A 20801-nucleotide genomic window follows, 5' to 3' on the forward strand; every position below is an offset into this window, starting at 1 on the left:
AACCAAGTCTTTTAGCAGTGGAGGGTAAAAGTTTGGAATTTTTTTGTTGCAAAAAGCAATTGATGCTAGATATATCATTTTTAAACTTGAGGTTAATAAATTTTTGTTAGCCAATGGGATTAAGAGCTATCAGGAAAAGATGGGTATAAGGAGTTAGGTTGCAGATTAATTCTGATCTCATTGAATGGTGGGGGAAGCAGACTTGAGATGCTTAAATACCCCTCTTAGTTTGCATGTTCCAACATCTTGTATAAGCTGGACCCTGTTAGTTGCACATAATATCCTTTTCTTTTCCAACCTTTTAATGCATCTTAACTCATCCACAGGCTCGTGAGGACACTTTGTTTGGTGTGACTTCTCTCTCTTTCTCTCATCTGGATAAGACTGTGTTTATTGCTGGTGTGGAAGGTGGTTATGTGTTGAAGTGTTCAACAGAAGTTCTGGTACATGCAACACAGAGCTCTGGCTCTGTTCCATTGAAAGCTCCGGCTCAGTTCACCTTCTCTCCACATCGTGGTCCTGTTCATGCTGTTGATTGCTCGCCATTTCACAGGTCAGTACACAAAGTGACACTGGAAAAAAGCTGGAGTGGGCTGGGCTTCTGTTTGGGGCGAGGAAATAGGAAGCTCCCCCTTAGGTGATCAAAACTAGTCCAGGAAATCATGGTGACCTTCTTTACCATTTGAGATGATCTCTCTCCCAGCCAGAAACAGACCCAGTTCTCCTTTGAAGGAATTCAACAAAACAGCATCCACCATCTCAACAGCAGCCAAAGATCATCTCTTCCTTGGGATGGCAGAATGAGGGAACCACCTCATTACATCTGGCTTTACATAACTCATGTGATCCTTTGTTCTCCCTAAACTATTCAGAGAGAAGTGTACTTTTGTTTTTGTAAATTCATTGCCCAGAGGACATTCTTTGCAGAAATTAGGATGTGAACTCCAGTGCAGTACTGAAGAAGTGCTGTTCTATTTGTGCTGTCTTTTGTCCCTCTAAGATAGATATAAAAGCAACACTATTTGATCAGCCAAGATCAAGATGAATGGTGGAGCAGGCTCGAAGGGACAGATGTCCTACTTCTGCTTCTAGTTTCTATTTTGAAAGGGAGCTGGGGAGTTCTTCCTGGTGTTGTGGGCCTGTGTTTATCACTCACTAACGTTGCAAACAGATTTCCCAGTCAATATCCTATTGTTATGGAATCTTGCTGTGTACAAATTGACTTCCTATATTAATTAATGACTGCACTTCCAAAATACTTCATTGGCTGTAAAGAACTCTGGGGCATTTTAATTGTGAATGACATGATAAAAATACAAATCTTTTATAAACTGGGCCAATCTGCAAAGCTATGAACAAGCGTATTGTCCACTGAGTGAATTGTTAATTGTTCACACAGGAACCTCTTCCTAACTGCTGGCACCGATGGGCATGTCCACCTTTATTCCATGTTGCAGGCTGAACCAGTTCTTTCTCTTCAGTTATCTCAAAGTTATCTCTTCAGTGTTCGCTGGTCTTCTGTCCGACCTCTAGTTTTTGCTGCAGCTACAGGAGAAGGTAAGATGTATTACTGGATCAAACACGGAGGTGCTGGGTTTGGACTCAGTGGGTAAATTTCAGGGCACAGAGCTTCCAGGTGCGTAACGTCTGGATTAATCCCATTGCCTCATGATGGACTGAGACTATGTAAGTGCATGTCTTTTTGCACCAAGTCCCGTTTACCCTTTTGCCCCTGTGTTCATTGATATTAGCTCCTGACCTGACAATGTCTCTGATGTTCACCACTCTCTCGTTAACACCTGTATCTACCTTCAGCTGCCCTAACTCTCAATTCTGGAATTCTAGCCTAAGCCTCTCCACCTTGCTCTCTTTCCTTAGAGACACTTACTAAAATCTAACTTGCGCACCAGGCTTTCTAGCACCTGTCCTTGTGGCCTGGTATCAACTTATGTTGGGTGACACACCTATGGGACTATGCAATATGAATATCGACTGTGCTTATTATCAGATTAATATATTCCCATAAACCTGTTAAATATGGGCTAACATCAGTTGCAATTTATCTGGTTTTTGAAATATTAAAATAATGTATTTGTAATTTTATACCTGAAATGATTAATGGAATTTATTAATTTGTGTGGAGGGATTTTTACTGTTGAAGATTGGAATGAACTTTCCTTTTATTTCTATAGGAACTGTACTTATTTTTGACCTTGGGCAGAGCTCTCTTTATCCAGCAGTTTCCATTGAGCAGAATATAGAAAAGAAACCCGTTTACTGTCTGGCATTTAACCCCAAGCAACCCGAGTTTCTAGCAGCTGGTAATGCAGAAGGAAGTGTGAAAATCTGGCAGCTGAGTGCTGAACTGACAAAGCAAGGACCAAGAGAAGTGACTGTCCTTGAGCAATTTGCTAATGAAGTTGCAGATTGACCAAAGACTGACAGAGGTTGGCTGGTGAATTTCTGAAGTGTGGCTGGAGGATTTTACTTACCTTCAGTGTTGTACAGTATAGGCTGATTTAATGTACATAAAAACATGTTAATATTTCAATCAAGTCTGTTGAAAGTTTAATACTTGCATTTGTAAACATTTTTACTTGCATATTTAAATATTACCTCACTGGAGCCATACAGTGCAGAAAACACCTTTTGGCCCATTGAGTCCGCACTGACAATAACTACCACTAAAGCCACACTAGTCCCATTTCCCGTGCATCACATAACTGTGAATATTACGATATTTCAACTGCTCATTCAAGTACTTTTTAAATGTTGTATTGTTTCTTCCCCGGCAGTGCATTTCCAGATTCTCACTATGGAATGATTATTTTAAAACTCTGAATCTCCAGCCCCTCACCCTAAAACTACCCCTTTCTTGATTGACCTTTCTTGATTGACAGGCTGGTGAATCTCCTCTGCACCCGCTCCAGCGCTATCACATTCTTTCTATAGTGAGGTGATCGGGACTGCATACAGACTCCAACTGCGGCCTAATCAATGGTCAGCATAGCTCCAGTATTATCTCCTTGCTCATGTATTCTATGCAACAACTGATGAAAGCATGTGTTCCATATGCCACCCTAAACTACAGTGTGCAGAGAATGTGGCAGTTGCTACACAAGGAGTAGCTGAGGCAAATAATAAAGATACGTTAAGGCAACCCAGATAAGCATGTGAGGGAGAAGGGATCTGAAAGTTATACTGATACATTGATGGGAGATGTGCTGTACTCAAGCGAAGTTCAGGCATGGACTTGGTGAACTTATTCATCTATTTTGATGCTGTATATTCTACATAAGTTAGGAGTATAGAAAACACAGAGGGACCTGGGAGTGCAGGTTCACAAATCCATGAAGGTTGCAACACAAGTGGAGAATGTTGTCAGGAAGGCTTATGGAATGCTAGCCTTTATAGGAAGGGGTATAGAGTTTAAAAGCTGCCGTCTAATGCTTCAGCTGTATAGAACGTTGGCTAGACCGCATTTGGAGTACTGCGTCCAGTTCTGGTCACTTTACTACCGGAAGGACGTGGAGGCTCTGGAAAGGGTGCAGAGGAGGTTTACCAGGATGTTGCCTGGCATGGAGGGGCTGGGTTACGAGGAAAGGTTGGAGAAACTGGGACTGTTCAACTTGGAAAGACGGAGATTGAGGGGGGACATGATAGAGGTATATAAGATACTGAAGGGAATAGACAGAGTCAATAGTGAGAGACTGCTCCCTAGATTGGTTACAAATACAAGAGGACGTGATTTAAGGGTGAGGGGGGAGAGATATAATTTGGATATGAGAGGAAGGTTCTTTACGCAGAGAGTTGTGGGGGTATGGAACGTGCTACCGAGTAGGGTGGTGGAGGCAGGAACGTTGGACTCGTTTAAAGTTCAGTTAGATAGGCACATGAGTGAAACGAGGATGGAGGGTTATGGTAGGGGTTATTAAATAAGGGTTAGAACCTCGGGAGACACCGGAAAGGCAGGCTTGTGATTAACATTTTTGTCTTTTATTCCGCAGGTGGAGGTCCACCTCGTTGTCAAACGAGGGGCATGCACACGGTGGGTCGTGCGTGGGCTACTCTTGGAGGTTCCAGGAGTGGCCTAGTACTTCGTGTCAGTGTGTGTGCTTGATCCTGGACCGGTAGACGGGCGCTGCAACAGCTCAGTGACTAGCACTGCTAGCTGTGCAGATACATGGATTTGGGCCTGTGTCTGTGGGAGTTTGTGCATTCTCCCTGCGGATGCGTGGGTTTCCTCCGGGCGCTCCGGTTTCCTCCCACACCCCAAAGATGTGCTCTTAGGCTGATTGGTTTTACCAAATTGACACTATTCTCCCCTGAATCTGGCTAAGTCAGGGGTTCTATTCGTAGACACGCAGGGTAGGTGTAGGGTGATGCGGCGGCGCGGGCTTGTTGGGCCGAAGGGCCTGTTTCCCGTGCTGGGTTGTTCTTTATAAAGATTAAGGGGTTAAAATTCATTTGATTTTTTGACATACCTCTGCATCAAATTCAGGAGGAGTACAAACTGTGATCCAGCAGAAACTGCACCAGGCAACTTTTAAATTTGACTTCTCAATTGGCCTTGTAAAGCTGCAGAGGTCCACCTACACCTTAATCAGGCAAGTAATATAGGTGGAAACCCATAAGAAATAAGAAATAGGAAATAGGAGCAGGAGTAGGCCATCCGGCCCTTCGTCGCTGCTCAGTTCCACTTTCCCGCCCTCTCCCCATAACCCTTAATCCCCTCTCCTATCAAAAACCCATCAACCCGCGTCTTAAAAATATTTAGCGAGGCAGCCTCCACCACTTCAACGGGTAGAGAATTCCAGAGATTCACCACCCTTTGAGTGAAGAAGTTGCTCTTCAACTCCGTTCTAAACCGCCCCCCTTTTATCTTGAGGCTGTGCCCCCTAGTCCTATTGTCTTTTTTGACCATTTAAAGCCTAAGCTACCAGGAGACTATATCTTTGCCGTTATGTCCAGTGAGAGATGTGGGCACTTTGATGATGGTTTGCAAATTCACCTACCATCTTCAGATGAGAGGTGCAGTCTGGACCCCTGACAAAAAGTGTTGAATAGTAATCCCCACCCAAAAGCTTTTGCAACAAGTCACTTTGCTCTTTGAGCAGATTTGTCCCCAGGCACCTTTATCAGCCTGGTCAAGGGCCGAAGTCACAAGCTTAACATTAAACCATATAACTGTACCGGTGAGGCTGCAGCTAGAGTATTGTATGCAGTTCTGATCACCATATTGCAGGCAGTGCAGAGGACATTTACAAGAAAGTTGCCAGGGATAGAAAAGTAGCTATGAGGAGATTGGATAAGTTGGAATTACTTGTAACAAAGAAGTCTGAGGGGTTACAAAATTGAAGGGGATAGAGTGGACAGGATAAAATTATTTCCCTTGGTGGAGAATTCTATATAGATTCAAGAATAGTGGCAGCAAGTGTAGAAGGGACATGATTTTTTTTAGACAGAGAGGGTAATGGGTGTCTGGAATTGGCTGCTCGAGTTGGTGATGGAGGCAGAGTCCCTAAATTCTTAAAGTACCTGGATCAGCACCTTAAGTGCTATAAGTTACAGGGCTATGGAAGGTGGGATTAGAAAGACACCAGGCTCCTCAGGTTGGCATGGTCAAGATGGGCCAAATTGCCTCCTGTGTTTGTAACTTTTCTGTGATTCTAATTTGTTCTGCTGGAAATGTAGGTGTGTGTTCTTTTAGGGTTACAAGATCTAATCAACACTTGGGTCATACAACTGTTCTTTTAGTTTTTAATTGTTAAATAAATATAAATTAAAATATTTGGACAAGTAAGTTGTCTCTCAACACAGGTTAAAGTCCAATAGGTTTATTTGGTAGCACGAGCTGAGAGCACTGCTTGTTCATCAGGTGAGTGACCTGATGAAGGAGCAGCACTCTGAAAGCTTGTGCTACCAAATAAACCTGTTGGACTTTAAGAAGTCTTTCAACGCCAGGTTATTGTTCCCACCCCAGTCCAATGCAGCAATTCCACATTCTATTTGGACAAGCAATTGTGGAAATTAGGATATCAGTTTTTTTTTGCTGCAATATACAGTACTAGTGTGATGTATGTATGTTCTGGAGGTGAAATAAACATCTAGAATTTCTAGGTTGCAATGTGTTGTGATACTGTCACTAGAAGGCAAGAGAAATGTAAATGATCTGAGAAGTTATTTGCCCAGTAACTTCACAAACTTTTCTTTTGGGTAGGAAATATCTAGCAGTGTTAATTTTGTCAAGTGCCTATTTTCAGTTGTGGTAAAAGTATAATAGATTGAGGTATTTAAGTTAAATGATCCATACCAATTGCTAATGAGGATGCTTATATTGGTTGAACAATGCCCAGTGTTTCTGAATATAGCCACAATCAACAGCAGTCTCAGTCAATCTACAAATGCAAACATTACGATTGAAAGTACATGCTGCATATCCTCCTTTGGTACCCAAGTGCAGAGATCTCCCTACATAAACTTGCAGTTGTCTGGACTGTAGTCAGTAGTTTTTTCAGTCTGTTGGAGACCAACAGTGATTGGTGTGGACGTATTACCCTTGCAACAGCCAGTCCTTTTGCCACAATCTAATCAATGTTGCTGTAGAAGAATCATAAACCATATTGTAGCTCTGGAATCAAAAAGCTAGCAATTAGTTACAGTAGCCCCTTCTGCTGTTTGTCTATAGTTCTTAATATCTTCAAGTATTTATCCAAATTCTTTTTGAAAGTTATACAATTTACTTACAGCATCCTTCTGGACAGTGGAAGGGGATTTTGGTGATAGCCTTAGTTTTAACAAAAGTTTCAACAGTGAGAAGATAGAGAGTTACAAAGCAGTTACTATAGGGTCTTCCCAGAATGATGGTGGAAAATTGCCGATTGGCAACAATACATCACAACACAGTTCTATTTGAATCAGTAGTGTTTATTGAGCACACTGCATTAACGATTATAGTAGTAAAAAAAATTCCAAGCAAAGCACAAAAGCAAGCCAATTTACTTAAGTCTGACAGAACAATTTTTAGTTGCACAAAGATTAGACGTAGACATGCAGAGCTAATATCAGCAGATAATGCTTAGGTTTTAAGAGCTTCTAGTTCACAAACAACGATCGTGTGAATTCCACGTAGTCGAAGGCTGAAGGAATCTCTCTGCCTTTGCCATCCGTGTATGGTTTCATGTGTGAGAGGCAGTAATCGGCCTGTTCCCTTGACAGGTTCTAAAAACAAGGCAGAAGAATTTCAACATATTAGCTCAATCTTAAGTACAACAAATAGTTTGATTTTATTAACTATTCACTTATTATTAAACTAATGTCAACTCCTTGTGCACTCTATAGTTGGCTCCTGTTCACCATAGTCAAACATCAGCATAAAAGTGACATTAAGTGGGACTAAAGTCATTGCCAACATGTCTTATGAACTGTACAATACAAAGGTTTACTCAGCAACCACTCTTTAGCAAGCCCCAATTGGATTGTTTAAGGAAAGGGAAGTCCACCAGTCAAACAGTTGCTGCATTACCTGATAGAGTTCTTCACGTGTGACAAATGCTTTTCCTTCCGAGCTGAGGGCACGGAAAGCACTCTCAATCTCCTCACTAGACTTAACGTTCTCTGTTTCTCTGCTGATCATGAAGGCCATGTATTCCTGTAGTGATACATATCCATCTCTGCAATCCAAAAGCAGCAAACATAAACTTGCAAGAAAAACAAAACACTACCTCATTTACTGTTTTTAAATGGAAAAACATTTTTTGTAGCTTCTATGGGTTGAGTGAAAGTGAAGTTAGAGGAACTGTCAACTATTTCTGGTTAGCAAGGTGGCTAAATGTGTGTGAATGATGACATATGTGATTGGTAATTTTTGTTTTTTGAAAAACACATTGTATACAAGCTTCTAAGAACATAGTCATCTTTCTTGAACCACAACTACATTGGAGCCTGGACATCAAGTGGCGATTCTACTGTAGGATGCATCATCAGATCAGATGTAATTAATTTTCCCACCCAAACTGGAGCAGATCAAAGCTGGGAATGTCCTAATCTACATGGCTCAGCTGATCACAGGACAAACTAATCAAGCCTGATCCCAGGATTTATTTCTAACAGATTGGTCTCACCGGTTGGGATCAACAGCATCCAGAATAGCTTCAAATTCAGGATCTGGTTCTCCTTCCTCTACCATTGGCAAATCATAACCCAAGGAGCGCAAGCATGATTTGAATTCCTGGTGGTTCAGACGTCCTGATTTGTCTTTGTCAAAGTGCCTTGGGGGAAAAGAATACAGTTAAATATTGTACTGTGGCAGAACAGTGACAATGTACCATACAAATTATTTCAATTAAATTCACTTACTTGAACATCATGCTGAATTCTTTAAGGGCTTCCTCTGTTACACCAGTTGTATTCCTATAAAATTTAAGAAAAGGATATTTTCATAAATGTTTAGAATTTATAAATCCTTGTTCCTGACAGAAGTGTGAATGGAAAGTGAGAGCTTGGGGCAGTTTCCAAATTTAAAAAGAGAAACGGACCTTCATGTACTGCCAATACATGCTCTGCTGTGTTAACATATGTAAAATTAACCCTCAATTGTGCAGATAGTACAAAAGTAATAGGAATTAAAGATAACATTAAATGAGAAGTTAGCATATTTCCCAGAACGACAGGTTATAAAACATGGTAGCTGAGGGCAATCCATTTCAGACATTTCCGCACCCAATGGATCTCTAATATGAAATGGAACAACTTAAAACAATTCCAGTCAAGTATTCCCATTTTAACTAACTTGTACATGGATTTGCAAAGACATCTGCTGAAGTGCCACATGACAGACGTGAGCAGTGTGGACAGTAGTAGCATGGACATGAAACTGACAGGAAACAAATTAGTGGTGACTTGTTGCTTTTTGGACTGGAGGAAGAGTTGAGTGGAGTTCTGCAGGGATTGATGTTTGGGACCCCTGCTTTTCTCGTAATGAACTGCACTTTAATTAAGGACACAATTTCAAAACTCAGAAATATTATGAACAGTGAGGAGGGCAGCTATTAAGTTCACTGTTAACTTCAGGAGGACATAGGCTGGTGTAATGGATGAACAAGTGGCAAATTAAATTTAATGCAGAGATGTGTGAAGTGATTAAATCTGATATGAGGAACATGGAGCAGTAATATAAAACTAAAGCATGCAATTCTAAAATGGGTGCAGGAGCAGAGGGACCTTGTCAGTACAAATCATTGAAGGTGGCCAGGCAGTTTGAGAAAGCAATTAATAAAAGAGGGGATTCTAGGCTTTGTAAATAAAAGGCAGAAATACAAAAGCAAGACTCTAAAATCCGCTTTAAAAAACACTAGGTCAGCTTCAACTGAAGTACTGGTGTCCAGTTCTGGAACTGCAACTTTAGGAAAACATGAAGGCATAAGAGAGGATGCAGAAAAGATTCTTATGTGATAAATGGGATAAACTGGGGCTTGTCTCCTTAGAGAAGCTTAAGAGATTTGATAAGTGGTGTTCAAAATCGTGAGGGATCTGGAACGGATTAGATAGGGAGAAACTGTTCCTATTAGCAGGAAGAGAGCCCCGGGGCAAGAAGCAATGATGTGATTACGCAGTGATTTATATTTGAAATGCATGCCCATGAGCGTAGTGGAGGCAGATTCAATTATTGCTTTCAAAAAAAGGAGAGAGAACCATTATCTTAAGAGAAAAACTTGCAGGTCTAAGGGGGAAATGGCTCTCTGCAAGAGCAATTCACCCAGTCTTCTTGGCCAACATGGGGCTGAACGACTTGCTACCATTCTATAGTAATAGCAACCCTAAAATGAAAGCAGCAAGAGAGACTAGAGGATGTGGAACCTAGTGGATGAGATACCTGCCAAGATAGTTGGTTTTGTCACTGGAGCACTAAATAATTCAGGTTCAAATTGTGCACAGATGTGCAGCTATGAGTGATTACCTAGCTTGTATCTGTTGCTCCAGGTTATGCTGCATTCTCATTCCCAGTTGATCCAGCTGGTCCCATTGCTGTGCCAATCCCACAGTGCTGTGCTCTGTGTATTTGTTGTCCAAGATCAAGGCTTCCTCCATAGCTGCCCCCAGGTCCTCAATCTTCTTCAGCTGACTCCTCATTGCCCGAATCTCCTGGTGTTTTCTCTGTGAAAGAGCAGAAAATACAGTCAAAGACTGTGGGTACTTCCTCACCATCTAATATCTTAAGTTTGGTTTTCTCCATCATCCACTCTACTTCTCATCACTGGTTTCCTCTTCCAGATGTGCCAGGATATAATGCATGATGGACATTCCAAATGGAAAGATGAAAAGATGTTCGAATTGTTAGAAAAAAATCATTGTCATAGCAAATAATTTTCTCATTTCATTGCTGAATCAAATGATACAAGAATCAAATGCTCTGTTTAATTTTTTTCTAGAACTAATGTTTCAGCTACTTTATGTACAAGTGAATCATCAACGTTTCTCCGTGTTAGAATCAAACTTGATGGGTGGTCCTGTTTAAATTAGAACACTTTCTATAATCAAAGCTTGAACAATTTTCAAAAGATAAAACCGTGAAGATCCACTGAAATTATAGCATAGGGGAAGGATTTTCACGCTGAAATGGAACCTTCCTAATCCCTATCCATGCATAATCATCACTGTCAAAAACCCCTCTAATTCAAATATAATAACCCTCAGTGCTGAAAAATATAACTCTCCCTCTTCTTCTCGTGATAATCTGCAATTCATCAACCAACATTTCATCATTGTGGAAGAGGTAGCATGATGACACAATGGTTAGCACTGCTGCCTCACAGTGCCACGGACCAGGTTCGATTCCTAGCTTGGGTCACTGCGTGGAGTTTGCACATTCTCCCCATGTCTGTGTGGGTTTCCTTCAGGTGCTCCCGTTTCCTCCCACAGTCTGAAAGACATACTGGTTAGGTGCATTGACTTGAACAGGCATCAGCTGGAGTGTGGCGACTAGGGGAATTTCATAGTAACTTCATTGCAGTGTTAATGTTAGCCTTACTGGTGACTAATAAATAAACTTTTACTTTAATCCATCATTTGTCCTCTCAAATGTCATGAGAAAATTGAGAACTTCATTTTGGAAAGACTATGTTCCACCTGATAGAAGTTCAGTACCCCTGCACCAAATATAGCGGAAGTTGAAATTTTTGTTCTAATAAAAATAATGAACTACCTTGGTTGCCTCAAGCTGTGATTCAAGCGTTCCCGACTCCTCCACCATGCAAGACCTGTAATCAGGTTGAATATAATTAGAAAATAATCAAATGGAACAATGCACACTGTTTAGGTGCATTTTTTTAGGTAAGTTTTTTTTTAAAAAAAGAAAAATCCATGTGAAGATTCCATGCTCATCAAAAAAGTGAATTAAAATCAGAACCCAAGAGCAGATTACAGATTGGTTACCCAGTTAAAAATCAGAGATGCTTGCCAAAAAAAAAGAATCATTAACAGAATTAAACAAACTGTAGGAACAGGTACAAGTTCCCTGCACCCTTGTGACTTAAAAGGATATTTAACATGCCTGTGGTCTGTCCTGCATTTAAAAGTAGACAAAGTTATCTCAAATAACCTTGGCTAAATCACCATCTTGTCATTGAAACAGCAAGTTCAAGATTCAGGACTGCAGTTTCCTCCAAAAACTGCTTGATCTGAAAACTCAGGTTTTGGAGGAAAACTGCAACCAACATCTATTAACATGTTATAGGACTGTTAAATTTTGTTAAGATTCTGACTCTAGAGACAGGTAAAGATGCCATGGAACCTCTATTCTGTGGGATGGGCAAAGCAATCACAAAGCAAAGCAATGTTTACTTCTGAACTACTAAGATGCAAAACAAAGTGGCAGAAACATTTAGAGTTAATCTCACATTTATTCAATAATCGGAGGTAGAATCAATGATCAGCTTATGCAACTAACCTTAGGAGGAATGATCCTCTAAACAATGCTAAACAGGCCAAATCCAGTTACATAGTCAGACTCTTTCATTAGAAACACTACGATAGAGACAAAATCTCCATACCTCTCCATTTTACCCACTTCCCAATCTCAGCCATGCCTGAATAAGTAAGCAATAAGGACAAGTATTTATTAGGACATCATGTAGTCCCTAACAATTGGAGTTGTATAGTCCCTAATAACTGGAGGAATAGCAAATTATTTGGTCTCCAAAACATAGAAAATACATGAACCGTGGGGAGAGAGAAAATAAGCTTGACGTTATCAATTTATAAATGTTTGTTAACACTTTAGTGTCAGTCTACATGTGTGAAATCTGGAATTAATTCTGAAGTCTACAAACTGGTCTTTCTACAGCTGCAACTCAATCAGTTGTTTCTTCGTTAAATTTGGATCAGAGCTAAATGATGCATTATATCCTGGCTATAACGCTCACAGAAATCAACTCAGAATCAACCGTTCTGCAAAATGCTGTGTTAAATTTTGTAAAATAGTCTCCGATTACATAAGGAAACAGTACATTGAGAGATTAAATTTAAATTAAGAATGTACATCCCACTTTGCTGAATTTAACGAAAGAATCCCCATGCTAGGAGACTCAGGTTTATAAGATTGTGTGTTGGGATTTTAACTTATAGTGGTGAAGTGCATTTTTGATTGTGCCCACAATAAGGCACAATATTGTCGATAGTGCTTTTAGTCTTTGTTACAGCAAATGTCTTAGAACGTAAAATGTTGTTGTTGCATTATCCTTTCAGCTATAAACTGGAAGTCTGAACTTCTTTACATTTATTGATTTCAACAGAGACTGTAACAGTTCAGATGATTTAAATACAATATTAAAATTAAAACTATAGTGGAATATAAACCTTTCCTCTGAATGCAAAGCTAGAATGCTCACTTCTTCAATAATGTTATGCTACTTGATGAAAACCAGTGTGAAGCAGCCACAAGGTAATGGAGGCCTGAGTGTTAACAACGCAACTTAAGAGTAACCAACATGGGACGACCGTCGTATCCATCCAGAATGGAAACACAACTTCATAAATATAGAGTTTCTCAGTGCAATCATCATTCAGGAGTGAAATCTTTGGTCAAATGGCTCTCTGTCTCTCAAGTGTTCAGTTTAGGCAAAGGAATCATTCAAGATGTCCAAGAATCCACATCTACACATTTGGATTGTCAGTTGAAACAATGGACGTATGATGCACCTGCTAAGGGTCTGCTGGCATGGGGATTCATGTTTAGACTGTGTGAATAACCAAATTAAAAATAAAACATTTCAGATAATATTTTTACAAGCTTAAATTCAAAACCATCTGTAAAGTATGCCAAACATCTTGAAGCTCAAACTGCGAAGAGGGATGTCACCATTCCAGATTTAGAACACAATGATCAGAATTAAGCTTTGCATCAGAAGGAAATCAATTCTAGAGAGTGCTGAATTGGTTTCAAATCTCAGTGAGACTTTTAAGAATCTGCCCTCAGTCTCCAGCAGTGTGTAAACAGTGTGGGATGAACAAACCTCGAATCAAGTTAAGTCTCATGGGGCACCTGGGAGGAGAGATGGCTGCTCATACATATGCCACCTGAACTCTGGAAATTTTAAGCCATTTACAGAAACCAGAGCTGTTGCTTTCCTCGGACTGTGAAAAAGTGAACCAGGCAAGGCACAGGTTCAATCTCTGCTCTAAGCTGAATTCACTTAAAACATAGCCAGGAAGGCATTAGGAGGTGTCCATAGCCTCAGCATCTTTATGTTTTGTTAGGGGTGTGGTGCTGTAGATTAACTATCAGCTAAGCACTCTGCTCCTGCTTTTTAGGGAGCTACTCATTTGTGCAAGTTTGGTGAGCACAGAATAGTTCTTGACTACAATGTGTCCAGTGGTGGTCATATTGGCCTGTTAGCAAGATTTGCAAGTGCCCAGGAAGGCATCAATGTCTTCAAAGGAGGAGTGAGAAAAAAAAACTTCCATGACACAGATTCCAAGTTCAATCATCCCTCATTTCTCTCACTCAGGCAAAATGGAGACCCTTTACCATCAATTACCACATGCAATATTACACCTACCAAAGTGCTGGGAGAGACAGTGTGGCAGCACATTATTTCTTTTACACGACAAGCCCTGCCTCTTAAAGAATTCAGTAAAAAAGCTGCAAGCTTATGGCAGTGATGTTAGTATCAGGGTTGAGCCCATTCAGGCAAGTGCATTATAAACAACAGAAAAACCAGTAGGAAAGAAAGAAAGAACGACCTTCCAGCCAGATCATCCCCAACTTCATACTGATACACATGAATGACACGACGATACGCTATACTAATAGGAAAAAGAGATTGAAAAGGAAAGAAAACAAATATAAAAAACGAGCTCAGAACTGAAGACAATATTAAAATACAACTTCCTGCATTCTCATGCTGTAAAAGCTCAAGTCTTTAACTTCCAACAGTAGCAGTACATGGTATGTGGAATGTGCACACCCAAACGTTTTAATGTTCATCTTCGTCCTATCTTACTCGAGTTCCACTCATTCATTGCCCTGTTTTAGTTGGCCCGGGCTCCCACTCATTGCTTCGCAACCTGCTGACTCTAACTCTTGTACATAGGTGCAAATTTATCTACTATCACTGAACAATGTGCTTAAGCAGCCACTGCAATTTGAAATCGAGACAACTTGCCACATGAAGTCATGCTTCCAAGGGTTAAGGAGGATTGTGGAAATATTCAGACAGTAGACTCAAAGCCTCAGCCTTAACCACTCCACCTTTAGCATCACCAATTTCTACCCTCCAAACAGGGGCATGCCTAATACTTTGCAAATGTCAGCACCGAGTTCCCAAGATAACTCTGTTCTCCAGCACACAGAAAACATTTCTCAGCTAGGCAGGCAGGATCTGTGGAGAGAAAAACTGAGTTCGTCAGGTTGATGGTCAGCCCTAAATAAGGGCCAACAACCAGAACTATTAATTCTATTTCTCTCTCCCCAGATGCTGCCTACACTGCTGAGTATTTTTACTTTTATTCCAAGTTTCCAGGATCCAGTTTGTAGCTTTTGTAACTCCTATTAGACATACAGTCTATAACAATTATTGCACTTACATCATGATTCCATAGGGAAATTGGTACTGTAGTCGTCTCCAGCAAAATAAACCTTCCCTCCTGATATCTTTTTTAAAATCAGTAGTGGTTGTAAATGGTGGGAAAGAGCCAAATCTTATAGCTGTTTACTTGCAATCCCACTTTCTTATTTATTGAAAATGATTGTTCTATTCATCAACATGCTTTGAACTTGATGGTCAATCAAATTATTGCCCATTCCACGTTCCCACTCCCCACCATGATTCAAGAGAAAGGAAACAAATAAAAGACTGCAGCATGATAGAGGAAGATGAGATCACAGCAAAGTACAAAACGAAAAGCGATATTAACCCATCCAGTAGGTATGTCCTGTAGACAGCATCCAAGCATCAGGCAGCAGGAGAGGAGAGGAGATTCCAGATGGGGCAAGGAGAGGAGAGAACAAAATTCATTAATCAGCATCAAACTATAACTTCATCAAAACGCAATAAACATCAGTAACTATCATTAAAGAAAAAGCTATATTACTGAACCAACTTTAACAAAAAAGTTCAGTACTTTAGAAAGTGGTAGCATTTTTTCCATGCAAAAGCCCATTTGAATATAGAATGCATTTTTACGCTCGTGAAGTTGAGTTCACCATATCATTCAAGCGGGACTTAAAGAAATGCTGAAAAGGCTGAGGGTTAAGAGCAGGGAAACAGGATAACAGTAGACAGCTCCAACTGGAGCGAGTACAGACACTGGCACTTCACAGGGACAAAACACTATACCACCTCCTGGGTGAAATTACTGGTTCTTCGTGAACAAAATAAATCACAATCATTTGTGAATGGGAACTTTTAACGTGATAAGTTTAAAATAAAAGCCATTATGCTAGGGAATAAATGCAGAACACAGTGTTGAGTTATACAAAGTCTTCCCCTTATCATTACCCTGTTTCATCCCTGACTGAGGTTCACCCAACAGGACTCATACAAAGCAGTGATGAGTTCCTACAAAGTTTGTTCACCCCAGTAAAGGGCAGAGGGAGTTAGAGTCATAGAGATATACAGCACAGAAACAGGCCCTTCAGCCCAACTTGTTTATGCCGCCCTTTTTTTTAAGGCCCCTCAGCTAATCCCAATTGCTCGCAGTTCAGTCAGGATTTGTGCTCCTGACATCAAGCCAGTACTACCTCCTTTAAAGATGCATAGTGTTGCTGGCAGACAAGGACCAGACTGGACTGCACTCCACTCCACTCCTGTGCCATGCTGTTTATGAGCTAGACAACAGTCACTGTGCAAGCTCACAAATGAAGAAGTGTCAATTATTGCGGGTCAGATACATTGGCTCCTCAAGCCCAATCGCCATTCAATTAATTCAAGGCTGATCTGTACCACAATTCCATCGACCCACCTCGGTTATGTAACCCTTACTTTGCTTGCCCAAGTATCCATCAGCCTCAATTCTGAAATTTACTATTGACACCCAGCCTCAGCAGCTTTGTGGGGAACAGCTTTTTTGATATCACCCCGAATGATCTCATTCTAATTTTAAGGTTATGCTGCCTTGTTCTGGGCTCCCCTCACCAGAGGAAATAGTATCTCTTTGAGATTCTATGTAATACAAGCCCAGTCTATGGGTCCTTAAAATTTATTCTTTGAGTTCTGGTATCATTTGAAGAAACATAGGCTCGTTACAAAACACAAAAGGTAATCCACTGCCTTGAACATTTACTCTATCCCTCAGGATTTTGTACATTATACTTGAGGGATGCATCACCTAGTTTCCTGCAGCCATTGGTGGAAGGCATTTGCATGTTGCGCAAATTCCTGACGTAATTTATCGTTCTCTTCCTGGCGTCTCTGTTCCTTCTGCAATTCCAGCTCACGCTCCTGTCAAATGACCAACAAAATTGCTTTAGTGCTATAGCAGAGAAAACCAAGCAGCGTACAGGATCCAAGGATTTAACATTCACCAACAAATACAAAGCTCTGATCAGAATAATACTTCACTAAAGTATTATCCAATCCAATCTGGGTCGTGCAAAAGACATTTGAGTATTTAACTGGAAGCAACCAGGACTGATTAGAGCACTAGCAAAGGTTCAGTAAAGGCTGGTGGCATTTGACCTAATTTACTGGAGGTTACAGATTGGACGGATAGGGTGAAGTTTATAAAGATTTTAAACGATAATTTGAATGTGACCATTAGAATAGTCCAGTGACCCCATAATGCACTATAAACATCCTTAAAACATGAGTACTTCTAAAATTGTACAACTGCAAACGTAACAGCAAAATTGTTCACAATTGTTTCGTTGACATTCTGAAAAACAGTGGGTTACTGTTAAAAATAATCAGTGGTAATTTTAATATCTGGAAGCCTATTTATAAATGGATAGCCCTGTATTGTGGGACAACCATGCTGTGAAACAGCTCAGATTTGGTAACTACTAAATACATACAATGAGCACTGGTCTACTATCATTCCAATCTCAACACCATCTCAAAAGGGGACAAGTGTCAAGCCAGCCACATTTCAGGCCTCTCCTACATCTGCTGAGGTAAATTACCCATACAAGCATACAAATTGGGAGCAAGAGCAGGCCATTTAGCCCATAAAGGGTCAGAATGAGTCTTCTCAGCTCAGAAAGGTCCAGAGTGTATTGGGAATCAGTAAATGAGGGTAAAGCTGTGTCTCATGTAACCACTCACTCACACATATCCTGTGGAGCAGGTCTTACCTTTATGATTTTCTGTAAGTTTCTCCAAGTTTCCTCCAGGGCTTCCATGGTGAACCAGGTGTAGGGGTTAGAGAACATCCGATAACTCTTGATCTGGTGATCAAGCTCAGCCAGCTGGCTAAAGTCAGTCTGAGCTGAACTCAATGATGAACGGAAAGCCTCATGAGCCTCACGCAGGGCCTTGATCTCCTCCAGAGAGTTGCAACGCACAGGGTCTGTGAGATCTTCCTCTGCATTCTCAAACCAACTGTTAAAGGCTGAAGCTTTCTTAGCAAAGGTCAAGAAAAGATCTTCAAGCTGTGGGAAAGAACAAAGTAGAAACAGCAGTAAGAAAGACATGGCCAACAATGGAAGGCCTTTGGCCTTGTGGATCCAGAACTGGCTTGCCTGCAGAAGGCAGAGAGTGGTTGTGGATGGGTCTTTTTCTGAATGGAGGTCAGTCACCAGTGGAGTGCCCCAGGGATCCGTTCTAGGACCCTTGCTGTTTGTCATTTTCATAAATGACCTGGATGAGGAAGTGGAGGGATGGGTAAGTAAGTTCGCTGATGACACGAAGGTCGGTGGTGTTGTGGATGGTCTGGAAGGATGTCAAAAGTTGCAGCAGGACATAAATAGGATGCAGGACTGGGCGGAGAAGTGGCAGATGGACTTCAACGCGGATAAATGCGTAGTCGTCCATTTTGGCAGAACTAACGGGATGAACGAGTACACTATCAAGGGCAGGAGTCTTAGTAGTGTTGAAGAGCAGAAGGATCTTGGGGTCCGGGTCCACAGGACTCTTAAATCGGCCTCGCAGGTGGAAGAGGTGGTCAAGAAGGCGTATGGTGTACTGGCCTTCATTAATCGAGGGATTGAGTTTAGGAGTCGGGAGGTAATGCTGCAACTTTATAAGACCCTTGTCAGGCCTCATTTGGAGTACTGTGCGCAGTTCTGGTCGCCTCACTATAGGAAAGACGTAGAAGCTATTGAAAGGGTACAGAGGAGATTTACAAGGATGTTGCCTGGACTGGGAGGCATGCCTTATGAAGTTAGGTTGAGGGAGCTGGGTCTCTTTTCCCTGGAGAGACGAAGGTTGAGAGGCGACCTGATAGAGGTTTATAAAATGTTGACAGGAATGGATAGGGTGGATTCTCAGAGGCTATTTCCCCGGGTTGAAATGGTCGCTACGAGAGGACACAGATTTAAGGTGCAGGGAGGAAAGTACAGAAGTGATGTTAGGGGTAAGTTTTTCACTCAGAGGGTGGTGAGTGAGTGGAATCGGCTGCCGTCAGTGGTGGTGGAGGCGAACTCGCTGGGGTCTTTTAAAAGACTTCTGGATGAGTATATGGGGTTTTATGGGATTGGGGGTTATAGATAGGTGTTGATGTGATCGGCGCAACTCGTGGGCCGAAGGGCCTGTTTGTGCTGTAGTGTTCTATGTTCTAACAAATATTGCATTTGAGATGACAATGCAGAGCCACCTTCTTGAAGCACTGCAGTCCATATGCTGTAGTGGGGAGCAGTTCCAGAATGTGGACCCTGTGAAGATGATGTATGTGGGTTTGGGAGGTGCGTGCATGCATGCACATGCCACACATACCCGTCTAATTTCATAGTAATATAAATTCACAACAATGGACCGGGTGCTTAATAAGATGGAATTTCATTTTAGATACACTTACTTTTCTGAAATGTTCCTGTGCTTCGAGCAATTTCTTCTTCCTTTCACCAGAATTGGTCAAAAGCTGATTCCACCTTTTCATCAATGAAGCATGACGGGCTTCAATAGCTTTGGACTGAATGTGTTTCGCTGCTAATAACTGGTCCTTCAATGCTGTAATATTAGTGATCCCCTCCTGTTGGAAAGCTTGCAGTCCAGCATCAAACGTTTCCTATGAAGACAAAATAAAATTTTATTTCTACTATTTGCTATACACTTAAGCTTAACCCTTGTGCAAATTGTGTTACCAATATCTATGGGAGAAACTAATCAATTCATCCAGTGTCAGAGTCTAGTTTAACAGAATAATGGCATTAGCCAAGCCTCAGTAGGGAGCACTCCCAGTTCTGAGTCAGTGATTGGGGTTCAAGTCCCACTCTCGACAGTTGAACACAAGATCCAAGCTGACACTCAGTTCAGTGCTGAGGCAGTTACTGCACTGTTCAGCGATGTCAGGCAGGATTTTATGACCTCGCTTGGGCGAGGCTTATAAAATCCCACCCGAGGTCAGAGAATTCTGTTCTCCAATTCCAGGCTAGTCGAGGAAGTAAAATTCCCACCTTCATCTTTCAGGAGAGAAGTTAAATCAAGGCTCCATCTACTTTTTCAGAGGCAGCAATAGATCCTCTGACACTACTGGAAGAGGAGCAGGGAAGCTCTGGAATCCTAGCCTACTGTCATCAACGAAAATATTTTGGCCCTGGAGGGAGTGCAGAGGAGGTTTACTAGGCTGATACCGGAGTTGAGGGGATTGAGCTATGAGGAGAGGCTGAATAAACTAGGCTTGTACTCGTTAGAGTTTAGAAGAATGAGGGGAGATCTCATTGAGACGTATAAGATGATGAATGGGATGGATAGGATAGAGGTGGAGAGACTCTTCCCGCTCAAAAAAGACAGTAGGACTAGGGGGCACAGCCTCAAGATAAAGGGGAGGCAGTTTAGAACGGAGTTGAGGAGGAACTTCTTCACTCAAAGGGTGGTGAATCTCTGGAATTCTCTGCCCGTTGAAGTGGTGGAGGCTGCCTCGCTAAATATTTTTAAGAAGCGGGTTGATGGGTTCTTGATAAGAGAGGGGATTAAGGGTTATGGGGAGAGGGCGGGAAAGTGGAACTGAGCCACAACAGATCAGCCATGATCTTATTGAATGGCGGGGCAGGCTCGAAGGGCTAGATGGCCTACTCCTGCTCCTATTTCTTATGTTCTTATGTTCTTATTATGTAAAACAGATTGTTTGGACATTTATCTCTTTTCTGTATGAGGATCTTGCTGTGTGACCGCTAAGTTTAAGTTACAACAATGATTACACTTCAG

At 41.4% G+C, this 20801-nt stretch overlaps 2 protein-coding genes across 10 annotated transcripts in view; one reads left to right on the forward strand and one right to left on the reverse strand.

Moving 5' to 3' along the window:
- Positions 1–6117, forward strand: part of dync2i2 (dynein 2 intermediate chain 2) — a 33023-nt gene extending 26906 nt beyond the window's left edge. Inside the window, exons 6-8 of the mRNA XM_080212394.1 lie at positions 327–553; positions 1400–1557; positions 2193–6117. Coding sequence (XP_080068520.1) covers positions 327–553; positions 1400–1557; positions 2193–2431 — 624 coding nt within the window. The 3' untranslated portion in view covers positions 2432–6117. The remainder of the gene's footprint in view (positions 1–326; positions 554–1399; positions 1558–2192) is intronic.
- A 789-nt stretch (positions 6118–6906) lies between these two features.
- Positions 6907–20801, reverse strand: part of sptan1 (spectrin alpha, non-erythrocytic 1) — a 110935-nt gene continuing 97040 nt past the window's right edge. For 5 of the 9 annotated variants that reach the window (XM_080212385.1, XM_080212388.1, XM_080212387.1 and 2 more), the window contains 11 exons: positions 19453–19662; positions 17792–18088; positions 16828–16940; positions 15415–15432; positions 14242–14304; positions 11204–11258; positions 9959–10155; positions 8359–8412; positions 8124–8270; positions 7526–7673; positions 6907–7221 (listed from right to left, as the gene is read on the reverse strand). In XM_080212385.1, coding sequence (XP_080068511.1) covers positions 7096–7221; positions 7526–7673; positions 8124–8270; positions 8359–8412; positions 9959–10155; positions 11204–11258; positions 14242–14304; positions 15415–15432; positions 16828–16940; positions 17792–18088; positions 19453–19662 — 1428 coding nt within the window. In that variant the 3' untranslated portion in view covers positions 6907–7095. The remainder of the gene's footprint in view (positions 7222–7525; positions 7674–8123; positions 8271–8358; positions 8413–9958; positions 10156–11203; positions 11259–14241; positions 14305–15414; positions 15433–16827; positions 16941–17791; positions 18089–19452; positions 19663–20801) is intronic. The other 4 variants (XM_080212390.1, XM_080212389.1, XM_080212393.1 and 1 more) reach the window with 2 other exon arrangements.

This window comes from Carcharhinus amblyrhynchos, chromosome 25 (assembly GCF_965287045.1).
Source record: "Carcharhinus amblyrhynchos chromosome 25, sCarAmb.v2.hapA, whole genome shotgun sequence".
NCBI lineage: Eukaryota > Metazoa > Chordata > Chondrichthyes > Carcharhiniformes > Carcharhinidae > Carcharhinus > Carcharhinus amblyrhynchos.